At 34.0% G+C, this 16,369-nt stretch overlaps 1 protein-coding gene across 24 annotated transcripts in view; it reads left to right on the top strand.

Annotated features, from left to right (window-relative positions):
• Positions 1-16,369, top strand: part of TAF2 (TATA-box binding protein associated factor 2) — an 87,383-nt gene that overhangs the window by 53,039 nt on the left and 17,975 nt on the right. For 7 of the 24 annotated variants that reach the window (XR_011543492.1, XM_070631953.1, XM_070631947.1 and 4 more), the window contains 4 exons: positions 3,748-3,857; positions 12,126-12,382; positions 13,632-13,787; positions 14,272-14,377. Coding sequence is in view for 15 of the 24 variants with exons in the window: in XM_070631953.1 (XP_070488054.1) it covers positions 3,748-3,857; positions 12,126-12,382; positions 13,632-13,787; positions 14,272-14,377 (629 nt within the window). In the remaining 9 variants the exon portion in view is untranslated. Of the gene's footprint in view, positions 1-3,747; positions 3,858-11,180; positions 11,453-12,125; positions 12,383-13,631; positions 13,956-14,271; positions 14,378-16,369 lie in introns of those variants that run through there. The other 17 variants (XM_070631948.1, XM_070631946.1, XM_070631959.1 and 14 more) reach the window with 9 other exon arrangements.

Here is a 16,369-nt window from a genome sequence, read left to right as displayed (position 1 = left end):
GGAGGTTTGTACCCTTTGACCTCCTTCACCCATTTCACCCATCCTCCACCCCTCACCTCTGGCAACCACCAATCTGTTCTATTACTTTTTCTTAAGCTTGTTAAGTAACCATCATATAGAACTGCTATATTCTGCTCTAATTGGATAGAAGTCTTAATCTTAAAGATAGGTAAATATTTATATCTCTCTTAAAATCAGTGTCATTATTCTCTCCCGCCCCAAACACAGCATTTAATTTTTATGGCCCTTGGTTGGTGGGGTGTTTTTTTTTTTTCTTTTTTTTAGTGAGGAAGATTGGCCCTGAGCTAACATCTGTTGCCTGTCCTCCTCTTTTTGTTTGAGGAAGATTCTTGCTGAGCTAACATCTCTGCCAGTCTTCCACTGTTTTGTATGTGGGATGCCACCACAACGTGGCTTGACAAGCTGTGTAGGTCTGCACTCAGAATCCGAACCTGTGAATCTCAGGCTGCCGAAGTGGAATGTGCGAACCTAACCACTAAGCTACTGGGCTAGCCTTCCTGGTTGATTTTTAAACTCCTAATGTTAAAATGGCCTTCATTAAGAATTGAATTAAAAAAACTTGATTTTCCATTTCTGTGTTTATTATTATATATATCAGAATTACTGATTTTGCTAGAGTTAGATAAAGCTCTGAAGAATTTTGGGGTGAAATTTGAAGTCTGGAGGAAGAAAACCGAATTACCTGTGATGATTCTGTTACACTTAAGAGCCACACTTGAACATCACTTCTACAAGGATGCTCCCTTGACTCCCTGTGCTAGCTGGTTCACGTTCCTCAAGTCATAATCACCTGTAAAATCCTACGGTTCTCCCTATATTCAACTACGTAATTACTTCCTATATATAAATAGTAATTTTGTGGTTTGATTATTTGATGATCTCTGCTTCCCTCACGGGAATATAAGTTCCCAAAAGACAGGAACTGTGTCTCCTTTTGCCACTGTATGTCTTGCACATAGCATGATGCCTTGCATATAGTTGGTTAAATGTGTGTTAAGTCGTTGCATACAGTTTTTTCCTTTTTCTTCTAATCGCATAAATGTTTAGCTTAATTCATATGTTAAAGAGAAGTGATTTTGTCTCTATTGACAACTGTATATAGAAAAAACTTTAAGATGTTTAATTATTTTAAAATGTTTGGGAAAGTTCTCGGTCTTTTATGTTGCTTTGACGTTTTAAATGTAGTAATAGGATTGTCTACTTTCATAGAAGATTTTCAGATTGTAAGTCAGTTCTTTGTTAAGATATCTTGAGAATTTAAATGGAATAAATGTACTTTGGTTAACCTGTATGTTCGCCTGTCACATTACTAGCATTGTTCATTTTACACATCTGGTGGGATAAAGAAATAACCTAGGTGTATAATTTTAAATAAATATTTAAGTCTAGGTGCATTGTTTTTAAACTAAAATGAAATTTACATTTTTGAAAATTATAAAGTTTTCTTACAGTGGGAAAGACTTTTTAAAATATTCATACAAATTTGGAAAAATACAAAATCATATTAGGAAGAAAACTTAAAAATAGTGTAGAATTACTTCAACCAGAAGCAACATTCTTAACTTTTGGATTATTGCTTCCTACTCATTTCTGTGCACGTGTATACTTTTTACATTGATAGGAAGAATTACTAGTTATATTTGCTTTAAGATTGGGTAGGATTATTTTAAAGATGACATGAAATTGTCTTCTCATTTTAGAATCAAGTATGCATATGATTACAATGTATCGGTTCCTCAAGGGACACACATATCCAATGCATTTTCTCCTGACAGATTTTGAACATCTTTTTGGTTTTGATTTGACTCCGTTTCTTATAGATAGTGATTGGCTATGGGATTGGACTGGCCTACCAAGAAAATTCTCAGTTATTCAGGGAAATAATATGATATTTTTGCTGCTGTGAACGTGACGTAAACTCATGACTTTCTCAGGATTTGCTTCAGGTCTGTTCCAGATGCCTGAAGTGTATGCTTGTTGTGAGTTTTGATGTTTAATCTCGGAAAGATTAAGCATAAGATTTTCATTGTCTTCTCTTAAACTTTATCTCCTCTGAATATTGCTTTAAGTGTTTAGTGATTTATAAACGTTTCCTCGTAAAAGGCTTTCTTCTATCATCTAATCTTTAAACCACATTTGAAGAAATGTTTAATTTGCTAAAAGTAATATATGTGCTAATCATTATTGCTCTTTTAGTGATAATTTCAAAGATATCTCCAAAGCACCATTTATAATTCATTGGTGTGACTGTGAAGTGTTTGTAATGATCTGAGTAAATACCATAAAGTTTTATTAGTTGGCCCCTGCCACTTTGGTATTTGAAGTAATTGGGAAAGCAGCTGAAGAGAAACTTAACTTTTCTTCTTCATGCGCATTAAAAGTATAACAACATTAACAAGCTCTAAAGAACAGGTGAAGATGTTATTTACCTGTAATACTGATCTGTCCTTACAAATAGATTTTGAGATCTTTAACGACAGGAATTATGTTTATCCATAAAGATAGGAAAATATGGATATGAGATATCTGTATGTATCCTCTTTCATTTTACCTATCTGTAAATTGCATCTACAACCACATTTCACTTTTTGTTCTCATAACCTTTCAGTAATCTTTCATATAATCTTAAAATTTCAAAGCCCAAAAGGATGTTAATGGTGAGAATCTACGTCTTTCAGTTTTACAGACATAGAAATTGAAGCCAAAAGGGGTTAAATGACTTAAACTACAACCTAGCAGTTCCACTTTCTTCCCATCTCTTTCTCAAGTACAAATCCAATTTGATGTCTTACCACCACCAATTAAATGTAAAAGTTTCCCGGGTTCACCTTCTGTAAGGTTTTGCTAACCTCAATAAAAATTACAATATAAGTTTCCTTCTTCCTCAGTTAGATCCAAGCATTCTATTACTCTGAGGTCTTGAATTTCTCAGACTTTCAAGTCCTGGGCCTGGCTTTTATCCCTTCACTAAATGCTAGACTACTGCTGTAGCTTCCTCACTTCTCCTTTTATTTCTCTGTCCTCTTTTTATCATGTCTCCTACTCATAGCACTGGACATTTTCTTTTTCATATTTTTTTTTATCACATTGCCCTATTTTTCAGAAGACTCCATAATGTGTTCGGGTAGCCTCTCACATGAGATAAAAACTCTTGATAGTGGAGTTTAACTGTTACCCTCTATGAGGATATTTTTATTAGTTGACTCTTCTAAACCTCAGCTTATTTTGAGGAAACTTTTTTGCAATCTCCGTATTTAAAATACTTCTCCACATTTCCATGTTTTACAAAGATACTATAAAAATGAAGTTTATATTCATTTTATTATTGCAAATGTGAACTTCTTCCTGGCCTATATGTGATTTTTTTTTTTTTTGCCCTATTTTAAGATTTTTATATGTACCAACCAGTCTTTCTTGTAAACTTTTGTAAGGAGAGTAAAATGTTTATTTTAGAAGTGAGAGGGGAAAGGTTGGTTAGGAATACATAGAGTCAGGTTTTAGAAGACCTCATTGTATACTAAGGTGATTTTAGAAAGAACAAACCCACCAGAATTTTTTTAGTGAAAAAAACAGTAGCAGGATGCAACATAATGTCTTTTGAAATGAAACTAAAACACAAAGCGAAATCTAAGAAGAAAGATGATAAAATAGGAAGAAGGAACTATAGATAATTTTCAAAAGGTTTTATTTAGTGGTCAGCATAAACTTAATTGTTTTTTCTTTCAGACATAAGATTCTAAACATGTTGACGAAGAACCCGCCATTTACTAAGAACATGGAGTCTCCCTTATGCAATGAAGCCTTGGTAGATCAACTTTGGAAACTTATGAATTCTGGTGAGACAGATGGCATTGGCTTTTAAAAAATTTTTTATTATGGGAGAATTTTCATTTTACAAAGGTTTTCAGTACTTAAAGAACTGTGGTTAATCTTCTGTCTTTTTTTTCAGTAGGATACGTATAATACTTACCTTCACAGTGGTAGGTGTGATAACAGTTGCTAAGGGTATATTCACTCACTTTGCCGCACAGGGTGATTGAGGAAACAGAAATGTTAATTTATGTGAAAGTGTCTCAAATGTTTAAAGAGCTGTAAACATGAACCTGCAAGATATTATTATTGTTATTTTTATTTCAGAAGATTACAAAGGGTTGAAAACTAAGTCTTCTCACCTCTTTTCCCTAGCCACCTAGTGGCTTTTCCCAGAAGTAGCCAATTTCTTGTGTATTCTTTCAGGAGCAGTATATATCATTATTGTTTTGCACCTTAAAGTTCATGGTATCTCATCACAGTTTTAATTTACATTATTTGAGTGAAGTCTAGAGGCAGGATAACAGTGCTCCTGAGTACTAGCTCTGGCACTAGTTTGCTGATGGTCAAGTCTCAGCTGAATGATTTACTCTATGTAACTTGTCTAAGTCTGTGATTTTTCTTTTATAAAATGGAGGTGGTGATGATACCTATTTCTGCAAACTAAAGATTAAATGAGTTAATATTTATGAAGCACAGTATCTAGTTTGTAAGTGCTCAAAAATGTTGTTATACTAACATAGTAATGATATTATGCTTCTCATATACTTGAGCTATTTGTAGTTCATTTTTTGTAAGTCATTCTTATTCTTTGCCATTTTTATTTAATTGAATTATTGGTCTTTTCCTATTGACTTGTAAGTGTTGTACATATTTAAAGAAAATTTGCCTTATGTCTCTGATATGTTGAAATTGTAATACTGATTTTGGTTTAAAATTCAATCGAAAGCTGGGCTGAAATGTGTTTTGCTTAAAGATAAATTGTTACAGATAGATGGTGAGAGGGCAGTGGATTTTCCTTCTAGTAAGTATGTCACTTTATCTTCTTTCTAGAATACTGGAAAGTACCTTGTCCTACCTATCTCATTAATGGCTATTTAACTGAATCACAACTAAATACCAAGTTCTGATTCTTTTTAAAAAATTATTTAATTTACTGACGTTGAGATGTCAACTGGTTGTATAACTTCTGTCCTTCTGTTTCATAATCACAGTGCAGTACCCCCAAGTAAAGGCACCGTGGTTGGTGTTTCATTGAAATATAATAAAATTGAAAATAGTGTGACCCTTGTCCTCAAAGTACTCAGAAAACAACACATAAACCAGTTTATAACGATATTGCCAAATTAGTTTTCTGTTTTCCCTAATCCCTAGAAGAATGATTGCTGCTGTTTTTGTATAAAGTTGTATATTTTGCTACTTGTGGTTACCTCAAAGGATGTTATGATTACTGTCAGTTAGATCCAGAGAATGAGCACACAAGTTCAGGAACTTGTAAAGGATCATTCAACAGTTAATGTATGGCACGAAATGTATTGTGTTGAATATACTCTTAACAAGAATTCATGATTCCGTGACTGTGACGGATTACAACTTTGAGGAAAGCATAATGAAATAAGGGATTCTCCTGTCACTTTCTAGGGAAGATTTCTTGGACAAAATAAATGTGTGTTTAAGATTAATGGGACAATTTCTATAAAACATTTGAAGCCCATTGGAAGGTCGTAGTTACACAAATACAAGCTCTAACTGATGTTTTAGTATTTAACTTTGGTAGTGTTCAGTATAAAGTACAGTTGCTGCTTTGGTTGAAATTCTCTGTGCCAATAATCTAAACAAAATAGATCAGTGGGGCCAAGTCATAAACAATTTATTGGTCAGCTCTTCAGATCTATAAATAAATAGGAGCAATGTGAACAGTGGGAGAGGCATGAATAATTGGAAGGATTGTTTTGTTTTGTTTTTTTCGTGTTTTTGGAGAACATTAAATGTTAGACAGGGAAGATTGATTAGAGGATCGCTCATGTCCCTTGCAAGCCTGGACCTCTGGGATACATGAATGAATCTCATCTAAGATATCTTTTTTTTGTTTAACTTTTGCAGTTTCTTATTCTTTATGATGAAAGTAATATAATCATGTTACAGCATTTATCTGAACAAAATAAAAAGGAAAATATTACGTAATTCCATTGCATTCCCACTCTTAAGATTGGAGTATATTTAGCCTTTAGGGGAAAAAGCTTGAGTGCGTGTATATGTGTACACAGTTTTAGTAGTAATGAAGGTTTTAAAATAGCATTTTATCATGAGAATTTTTCACAGTGCTGTATTATTTTCTTAATAGTTATTGTTTTAAGAAATGATAATGAGAATTCACTTGTAACAAAAGGAGCTAGAACGTCATCTAAATCCCTAAATCCTGGCAAACTCTGCCTGCCCCTCACTCCTTATTGAGGCTCCTGGGTTATCTGGTCACTTAAGATAAGCATCATCTTGATTTACTTGTGGAGAACAAATAAACTGTAGACAATAGGGATTTAATTATATTCACTTATTTATTTCAGTCTTATTCCAAAGTAGATTTGAGATGTATTGACTTTGCATAGTGATACAATTTCTTGAACTCACTTAAAATATATGGGAGACAGTATCATGGCAATTAAGAAAGGATCATCTTATGAGATGGTCAGCAGATGCCTTTGGAGAATCAAAGTTTGTTTGCTTTAGCTGGTTTCAGAAGCTTCCCACTAAGAGAATAATTGTGGTGGGATACATAGAAAGATTTAGAAAATTGAAATTAGTTTGAGAATAAGACAGATAAACTAAGAAATTTTTTTCATTTAAAAAAATTCATTTATCATTCAATGATTATTAATAATATTCTTTTTTAGAAAGAGCTAGAAAGGGGGGTTTGGAGCTGAGAGGTACAGAACCTGGGAGCTCTTGGTAACTGAGTCATTTTAATGGCCATGTACCAGAAGGAAGGTTCCCAGACTTCTGCTTTTGAGATCCCAGGACTACCTGGTCTCTGCACTCTGCCTGGTGTGTGGTAGTTCCACTTAGCCTTAAGTTCTGGGCACTACCGTAGTATCTTCCCAACAGTTTTTGCTTTGAAAACACACACACGTAACATCCACACCCATACAGGGCTATATTTGTATTTACCCATGCACACACATATCAGATATCTTACCCCATTCTTTAGTTTAATTTTCCCATATAACTTTTTCTCCTCAACATTTTGTTTTTAAATTTTTCAAAGCTTGGAAAAATTTAAAGAATAGTACAATGAATAACCATGTACTTTCAGCTGGGTTCACTAGTTAACATTTTACCATATTTATGTGATCTCTTTATCACTCTCTTTCTTTGTGGATATGTACATACCCTTTTTTTTTCTGATTCATTTGAAAATAAGTTTCATCCAGATACTCTTCCCAAAATACATTAGTATATAATCCTAAGAATAAAGACATTCTCCTACGTATTCACAATGCTATTATCACACCCCACCCCAATATATATCCCATCTTCAGATTTCCTTAGTTGTCCCCAGAAATGTTCTTATACTTCCCATGTAGCTTTTAAAGTAATAATCCATCACAGAAAGGATAAACATTTTTAAAGAGAAACATCTTTCACATTATATGGTCTTCGTCCATAGTTGCTTAAGAACCTTAAATAAATCGGTTTATTTTTAGTTAAAAATGTCACATTGTTCAGCGGCAATCCTTTGTAAAGGTTTCAAGCATTAATTTACTCGCCAGTAATTTCTTGAGCACCTCCTATTTGCTGCCATACGTTTTGTGTGTACAAAGATGCCTTTTGTATTAACTTAGTATAATGGAAAGAGAGACATACGATCAGATAAATTATAATACAAATAGGTAGTTGCTCAAATAAAGAGAGGAACAAAGTACCCTGGGAACTTGAAGAACAAAATCATGAGCTCCACCTGGAATGCCTGAATGTTCATGCAGTGGTGACATTTGAGCTAGCTCTGGAGGAATGGAAAAGAGTTTGCCATAAGAGAAAGACATTTTAGCTAAGAGAATTATACATAAAAGCCTCAGGTTCTGAAAGGGTGTCTGGAAAAGGATGTTATCTGGAAAGATAGATTGGGACCCAAAAGTGAAGGGCCTCAGGAGTTTGTGTTATCCTGTAGGCAATGAGGAATAGGTGGAGTTAGGACCTGGCTGACTTCTATTAGCTGTATGTGTTTTTACCGCACTGAAAGGAAATGATTTTCCTTTTCCACATAAAAATGTTTCAAAATTCAGAACATATGAGATCCTACCTTTTACAGCTTTAGGTAAGATTTTATAGCTTTATAGACCAACATGACAATAATTTAAAAAATGCATTTAAATAATAAAAACCTAAGAATGGGAGATTTTTATTGCTGCTTTATATTTTATTTAAAATGTAAGTACTTCCTCCAGTCTTGCCTGCTTATCAATGTTTTTTCACTTCTTAAGACATGGGCCTTCACTGAAGAGATTGTATATCATTATGAAGGAAATTTTAGCCATTACTCCCAAGCTGCTCTTCAGTGTTTGGCACATTACTATAAGAATGACATAAAAATATTTGTGTAATTGTTCAGGACATTGAAGGCTGTTTATTTACTTCATAATTTTTAGTGTTTGAAAGTTTACAGCTACACTCTAAGGGGTAGAATGCCGGACAATTCCTAATTCAGTTTGGTAGGCTTTGCCAGGTTTCAAAGTAAGAAAATAAACTATTTTGATATTAATATCAGAAGACTTCAAAGTTTTGTCCCTCCATTTCTCTCTCCCCCAAAGCCTCCTTCTTAGGAATATGAATGGTGGAAGAAAATGAAAACATATTAATTTATTCTTTGTAGGAAATTTATGTATCCATACGCATAAATATAAATGAAATTTGCTGTTTTTACTTAGTGTAGGATGGACAGAAAGATCAAGACAGAACTACCCTTTGGCAGTTGTATTTGTCCAGGCCAACTCTGTGCAAATTTCCAAGCTTCTGTCGTCAATAAGGAGCGCTGGGTTTATTGAAAAATGTCCTGAAAACAGTGGCTTTCAAAGTGAGCTTTCTTCTTAGCAGCATTTTGGCTTGATCAGCTTTAATAGCAATTACCTCAGAAAATAAAGAGATGATCTTTTTTAGGATCAGATTTACTGTATTTTGAGTTTGTCTTTAGATTCTTTCTGATTTGAATAGAGAACATCAATACTGGGTTTCCTACTTTTTCTTGAGTGTTTTTCCTCTGATTCAGGTAGGCAGGGTTGATCCCAAAGTATAACTGCTAATGAGGACAAGAATGGACAGCATTTTTACCTGAGAGGAGAGAATAACGATTGTTGTATTTTCATATATATGAGCATTCCTTGCCCTGTAAGTGGTGGGGTGGGAGGAGTAGCTAGAAGATTAAAGAAAGGTCTTCAAAATGCTGTCTTGAGGGCAGAAATCAGTAGCTGTTCAGGGCCTCTCTGTAATGCAATGATTGTTTTGGAGTCATAGAAGTTTAGACCTGAGGGCATCTTAAAGATTTTCTAAGTTAATTGTTCTCATTTTAAGGGCACAGGCAGCTGACTTGCCCAAGATCACAGAGCTAACTGGTAATTAAGCAGAAGTGTTTTTTCCCACTATACTGTTCAATTTAATTCCACTATAATGTATGACAACTATTTTAAAATTTTATTCCATGATTTTGAAATACAATGGAGTTCAGATTTTCCTTTGTTGTAATTTTAACAGAAGCACTGCTGTTCATTATTTAGCTCTCTCTTATCAGCCCTAAATTTTAATATTTATAAGTCAATTTTGTGAGGAAAAAAATACTATCAAGTACTTTCCTCAGGAGGAAAATAATGTTCATTCCTCCATCCCAATTAAGTCCTACCAAAACCTTCAAAAAACCAAAACCAAAAAGCCCACCTAGAAATAAAAAGTAACAAAAACCATATTCTGGGGGTTCAGTGCGTTTATTAGTAGCCTTCCCTGTGCTGCCTAGTCATCCTTTAGCTGACTTTCAAAACACAGAACAGAACCCCTAGCTCATCAAAGTAGATGTTTTTCATTTCCTTTTTTAAAATTAAGATAGTTCTTTTTAAACTTTGAGGAATTCACACTCGATTGACTGGTTTTCATGTCATCTACAGCATGTAGAGGTTCCGGATGGTTCTTTGCAGTAGACGTAATTCGGCAATATTGATCTTCAAGGTTTAGTTTTCTTCCAGTGTAAATGTACCCTAAACCATTCTAGTTTTCCTTACTGATAAAATGCCTAAGATTCACTCCTATTCTTGCTACACCCATGAATAGATAGATACAGGGCTAGCTGCTCTGACAGGATTCCTTCCCTCCCCTCAGAGGGTTGAGCCCCTCCAGCCTTTGTAATAAAAGGCCCAAGAATCTGACACCTGTCCTTTATGGAACTGTTACATGTGTAAAATACTTTTAGGAGGAGTATAATGAATGCCTGCAAACAATTAAGCAATGTCAGGCCATTAAAGTGTCCAGATATGCATATTCCAGAGAAGAAAATGGATTTCCAGTATAAAATCCTTACTTTCACTCTGCACAGTTTTTCCCATTTCTGGTTTCTCTGTAGTTTTTATGACATAAAAATCTCATTCTCCTCTGGAGCTCCTGCCTCTTTCTCTGACTTCCAACAGTGTTACATATCTGTTACCTTATCCAACAGTAGCAAAATGGAAGATGTCTCAAATAGGATTGATGATAGCTGTTTCGTGGCAATGTAGCATGCAAAGTGCCTAGCACAGTGTAGTATATGGTATGAATTCTCTAAAATTATAATTTCTCCCATATGGATTTCCTGTGCATAGAATTTATGTAATAGTAGCTTATCTATTAGAGCAAGTCTCATTAGAATCACTACTTGATTTCAGTTTATTTACTTATTCTGATATTTGTTTTTGAAAACCACAAAACTTAATATTTATGCTGTCCAGAATTTACTGTAGCAACTTTTTTGCTTTTTGTTTCTCCTTTTTATCTTATTTTATTGTTTATTTATTTGTGGGTTTTTTTGCTGAGAAAGATTTGTTCTGAGCTAACACCTATGCCAGTCTTCCTCTATTTTGTATGTGGGTTGCCGCCACAGCATGTCTGCTGACGAGTGGTGTAAGTCCGTGCCTGGCAACTGAACCTGGGCCCCCAAAGCAGAGCATGCCGAACTTAACCACTAGGCCATGGGACCGGCCCCTGTTTCTCTTTTTTAAACTTCATGGTACTCTTTTGAAACCATAGTTCTTGGTCAAAATTAAATATTTATAGGGTTTATTTTTCTTATCCAGAAGAATTTACGTATTTCTTCTTCTCATTTATTTTTAATTCTCTAGAATATTTTACATTCTGCCTAAAAAGATAGAAATTATCTAACCCTAGATGTCAGGCAATGTCTACCTGAAGTGCTGTACTGGAAAAGAAGGAAAATGAGAAAGAACTCTGGTATCAATGTGCTCTGATCTGTCACTGCTATTGGGTGAGGTATAACCTGAGACCAAAACCCTTATTCTGGAGATGAAAAAACTGAGACTCATCAGGAAACTGAAAAACTTGCCTCTAGTCTCTCAACTACTTTAAACTGAATTTCTACACAGGCAATCTTCTGGTCAGTGTGTATTTTACTACCTGTTGCCATCTCTGGGGTTTCCTTTTTTTTTTTTTTGAACAAATACCTAGTAGGAAGAACACAAATATAAAGGTGTTTGGCAAAATATTTTCCTCCTCTAGAATAAGTCCGAATTTAGAATTGTGTTATTTTAAGTAGTTGTAGAATTTCTTAGTATATTTAAAACCTGAAAATAAATCTGAGAGTTAGGAGAATTTGTTTCAAGTCATAGGCTCATGGAGTGCTGTCTTCCCAACAGGCTATTAAAGAAGAAACTCAGAAAGATGAATAGAGAACTAATGAATGTGGAGTAGTGACCAAGGAGGAGGAATTAAAGGGAAGATTAAAAGCCAGAAAAAATACTATTTTTAGAATGTTAGATTTTTAGTGGATGTCTGGTATTCATTTTGTAAGAATAGCTTGATAAAATTTTTTCCAGTTATAAGATTCATTTCTTCATTCACTAACATTTATTGTTTGTGTAATAGTTTCTAAGTATTTGCTTAAGATAAGATACTTCTTTAGGGTAAAAGGTTTGCCAGTGGGGCCTAGGTCAGTAGATGCTCCTTTTAGGCATCATAATTTGGCCATCTCTGTACAGGTTCTGGAGCAGTTAAAAGTGTGTGGATAGATATGCGTATTGCCTTTTGTTTCTCTGTTGCTTACTTCTTAGGTACTTCACATGACTGGAGGTTGCGGTGTGGCGCTGTGGACTTGTACTTCACACTTTTTGGCCTCAGTAGACCTTCCTGCTTACCCTTGCCAGAGCTTGGCCTGGTTCTTAATCTAAAAGAGAAAAAAGCTGTCTTGAATCCGACCATAATTCCAGAGGCCATAGCAGGCAACCAAGAAGCTGTGATTAATCCAAGTAGTCACGCTCAGCTGGTTGGATTTCAGAACCCTGTAAGAATCACATGTATTACAGAAAAGGTATTTTTATTAGATAGAGCTATCTAGAGGAGAGAATTGCTTCTTTTGAACTGATGAATTTTAAAGCCACTAACAGTTTCTTGTACCATTTAAAAAAACTTCTGACTGACATTAGCACTTTACAAATTGTAAAGTACTACATCCTTTACTATATAGTTGCACATAACAAATGATGTGCTGCTAGTCCATTTACTCCTTTTGTGATAACATAATGATTTTTTGTACCTGAGCATAGAATTTCTTTTTCGAGTAGTAGAAAATTACATATTTGCCTATCTTGTCCGTACATGGTGTTGGCAAGCTGTTTGAACACAGGAGCCCTAACTTTTTTTTTCTACTCTATATAATACCTAGCACAATTCTAGAGGTATGATAAGTGCCTGGCAAATGCTTGTTGAAATAAATAAATAGCAATGAATGGTTAGGTAAATGAGTAATCTGCTAATTTTGGAGGAGATTATATATTACATTTATTTATATAAATTTGTATGTGTTTGCCTTTAGAAAAGCTTCTGTTTCTAGCTATGCATTATAAAATTACTAGGCTTTTTGTAGAAAGACCTTTAGGACACATATCAGTCATTTTACTGTAATTTAAAGAAAGTTTTCCCGAACTGGTTTTCTTATTGATGGCAAAATGTCCCCAATATTTCAAGCTTCATTTTTCACCAATATTTAGACCAGATTACTTGCCTGACAGTTCCCTAATTGTGTTTTGACACTTTAAAAGTAAAATTCTCTCTCTGTTAGTTAGTAATAATCATTTTAAATTACTTATTCACCTAGATTTTCTGAAATAAAATTGTACTTACTTGTTATAAATTTAAAATGTATCCTAGAGTTTCAGTTATGAAGAAGACAGATCTTTCCATAGAAAATAAAAGAGTCCCATTAAAGAGCTCTTTCACATTTGAATATTTATAAACCTGTGGAAATGAATATGTTTATAATTCTTGCTCATGTGTCTTTATTTGTCCACATTCATACTTGGAGTTTTCAAGATAAGAGAAAATGACACCAAAATATATGTTCTTTTGGGAAAGCTCTAAAAGTTCACTTAAATACCTCCCTTCTCTTAAAAAAAGACCTGCAGACAGGAAAAGGTGAAATTTGTTTTGAGCCCATTGCTGATAACTCTTAGGCATTGGGCATGCTCTCATCTGCATGGTTGCTATAGCTAGTAGTTTTCAGCTATAATATGAGCTACTTGTCTTCAGAAATCTAATTTTGATCTTGAATATTGCTGCAGGAAGATGATCACCTTGCCAAGGAAGCATCATGTAATATATCAGCTCATCAGCAGGGAGTGAAGAGGAAGGCTGATACACCACTGGGGTCCCCACTAGAACCTGGTCAAATACTGGAGAAGAATGAGGATAGCAGTAAAGTCAAACTGAAAATCAGAGTAAGAAATACAGGTTAAACCTGTATTAACAGTGTAGGGTATTCACCTTCTTGTAGATCTTTTTGCAGTGGTTTTTCCTTAGGAATAGATGGGACAGACTGAATCATGAACAAGCCCAAATGTCCATCTAAGACATTCCAACTGATTGTTTAACTTCTGTTATCACATACTTCTTCTCTGTTTGGGGGAGGAACTATGTGTGCACGATCTACCACAGTTCACTACTTCTTCCCACAACATAGGAATAGATTTTAGTTGCTATTACATTTCCGGTAATTTCCAGACAGTTTCTTTTGGATGCTGGACCGCATAATCTTTTCTTTCTCTTAATACTTTTTGAGAAAAAGAGACTACTTTTCCTTTTAAGATTATTTGGGGGTGTCCTGTGGCCTCTCTGCTACCTTTCCTAAGAGCTAAGATCCAAACTTAAAGTAATGTAATGGCTCTTTTTCTCCTTTGTTTTGTGTGTGTGTGTGTATTGTAGTTTTCAAATTCTCAAGATGAGGAAGAGATTGATATGGATACTGTTCATGATAGCCAGGCATTCATTTCCCATCATTTGAACATGCTTGAAAGGCCATCAACTCCAGGTAAGATTAGTGTACGGCAATCACTGGGGTGATGGAGAAAGTTCACAGGATATCAGTATTCTAAGGTGTGTTGCTTTATTTTCAGGTGAACAACTATAAAGTTTAAAAGTAGCCAGTATAAAATATTAGATTGTATCAGATTATAACACACATCAACAAAGGAATAAATAAAAAAATAAAAGTGTTTCTTTCAACTTTCTATTTTATTTTGGTCCTTTTAAAATATTTGGCTTACTTCTGGATTTGTTTTTTAAAAATTCCATTCGTCACATTTCTTCCAGTTGCTTTACTGTTTTTCTTTCTTTTCTTTTCTTCCCTTCCTTTCATTTGTAGTAGGCTTAACCTCAGAATAAAATACTAGATCTGGTTTCTTTTTAGTAGTATAACCATAATTATTTTAAAAACTTTTTAGCTATAAAGTTAATGCTGCCCATAACACAACTACTTTCTCTTTTTGCCTACCTCTTCCATGTAGTATTATGTCACAGGTTTTTTGCTTGCATCTCTCAAACATTATAATCTTTTCTTTTGGAAATATTACCTGAGACAGTGTTGAGTTCATACACTATAATTTACCCTATTTCCCTGTGGATAGTCATTTAGATTGTTTCTGATTTTTATTTGTTACAAGAAATTCTGCACTGAGTGTGTTCATACAAAAGCTTTTGTTTCTTTTTTGTCAAATTATATTCTTAAGATAAATTCTCAAAAATATATTCTTGGCAAAAAAGTTGATTTTAGCTATATTATGAGATACTTATCTTCAGATGATTTTCATAGCTGTTGATACATACTCTTCTCTAATGCTTTTTGAAGAGATTACACCTAGCTTATGTTTTCAGCATTTTTAAATTTTCAGGAAAAAAGCTTTGATGTAACTTGCATTCTAAGTTGTGAAATATAATAATAAAACAAATATATGTAAACCTGAAACCCACCTTAACATGTATATTACACTGCAGGCCACAGCCATTCCCTCTGTGCTTCTCTCCTGATTCTGTTCACCTGCCTTTGCACTACGAGTGAATACTGTCTTGAATTTTCTTTTCCGTAATCATTCTGTTGCTCTTCTTTATAGTGTATCACATAGATAGATGATCTATATGTTTAGTTGCACTTGGTTTTTGAATTTTGTGAAAATATGTTCACTATGACTTTCTCTTTTCACTCAACAATCTGCTTCTAAAATATCATCCATATTGGTACATAAGGTGTGATTCATTCCTTTTCATTTATCATTTATCATCATTTTTGTATGTCATAGTACTGTTTTATGGTCATCAATGTCATAAAAGATACTTATTAATTAACTATAAAATGATAATTGACATTTACTTTATAATGCATTTCTTTTATTATGAATATAACTATTTTTCTTTTTTTTTCTGGATACTGTTTCTGTTTTTTTTATTATTTGAAAGTTCTTTTCATACCCCGTGCTGGTTGTCTATGTCTGTGATCTTTACATTGGAATGAGGTTTTTCTTTTGTTTAACGTGTTACATTTGTGCCAAGTCCCTCTTACCCCACCTCAGTCTCCTTTCTGTTAGTTTGGCTTTTTGTTTATGTTGGTTATGAGACTTAAATTATTTTTCACTGTTTCATAATCTAGGATGAGTTAGTAGAATTTGAGAACCAGCTTCAGGTACGGTATGAACCTAAGATATACTTGAAGACTGATAAGTCATAAATTCTTTGGCTTTTATAATTATAGGAGATCTTAACAATTATTTATTCTGTCCATTCTGCAGATAAGTGAATTTAAGCAGAAGTTATTTTTTTTATTAAATGACTCTCTCTAGATGACACACCCAAGTAAGAGCCAATTCAGGGCAAGACCCAAATCTTAGGAGTTTTTCATATGACAGATGAAGGAATTGAGACATAAAGAGATAAATGTCTTGCCCAGATTATGTATCTCATTTGTTGATAATTTGGAATCAGAACTTGGATCTCCTGATACCTACTACAATACTGTTCGCATTAGACCATT

This window comes from Equus przewalskii, chromosome 8 (assembly GCF_037783145.1).
Source record: "Equus przewalskii isolate Varuska chromosome 8, EquPr2, whole genome shotgun sequence".
NCBI classification, from domain to species: domain Eukaryota; kingdom Metazoa; phylum Chordata; class Mammalia; order Perissodactyla; family Equidae; genus Equus; species Equus przewalskii.
Note: the sequence above shows the minus strand (reverse complement) of the source record. Positions and strands in the feature narration are given on the sequence as shown.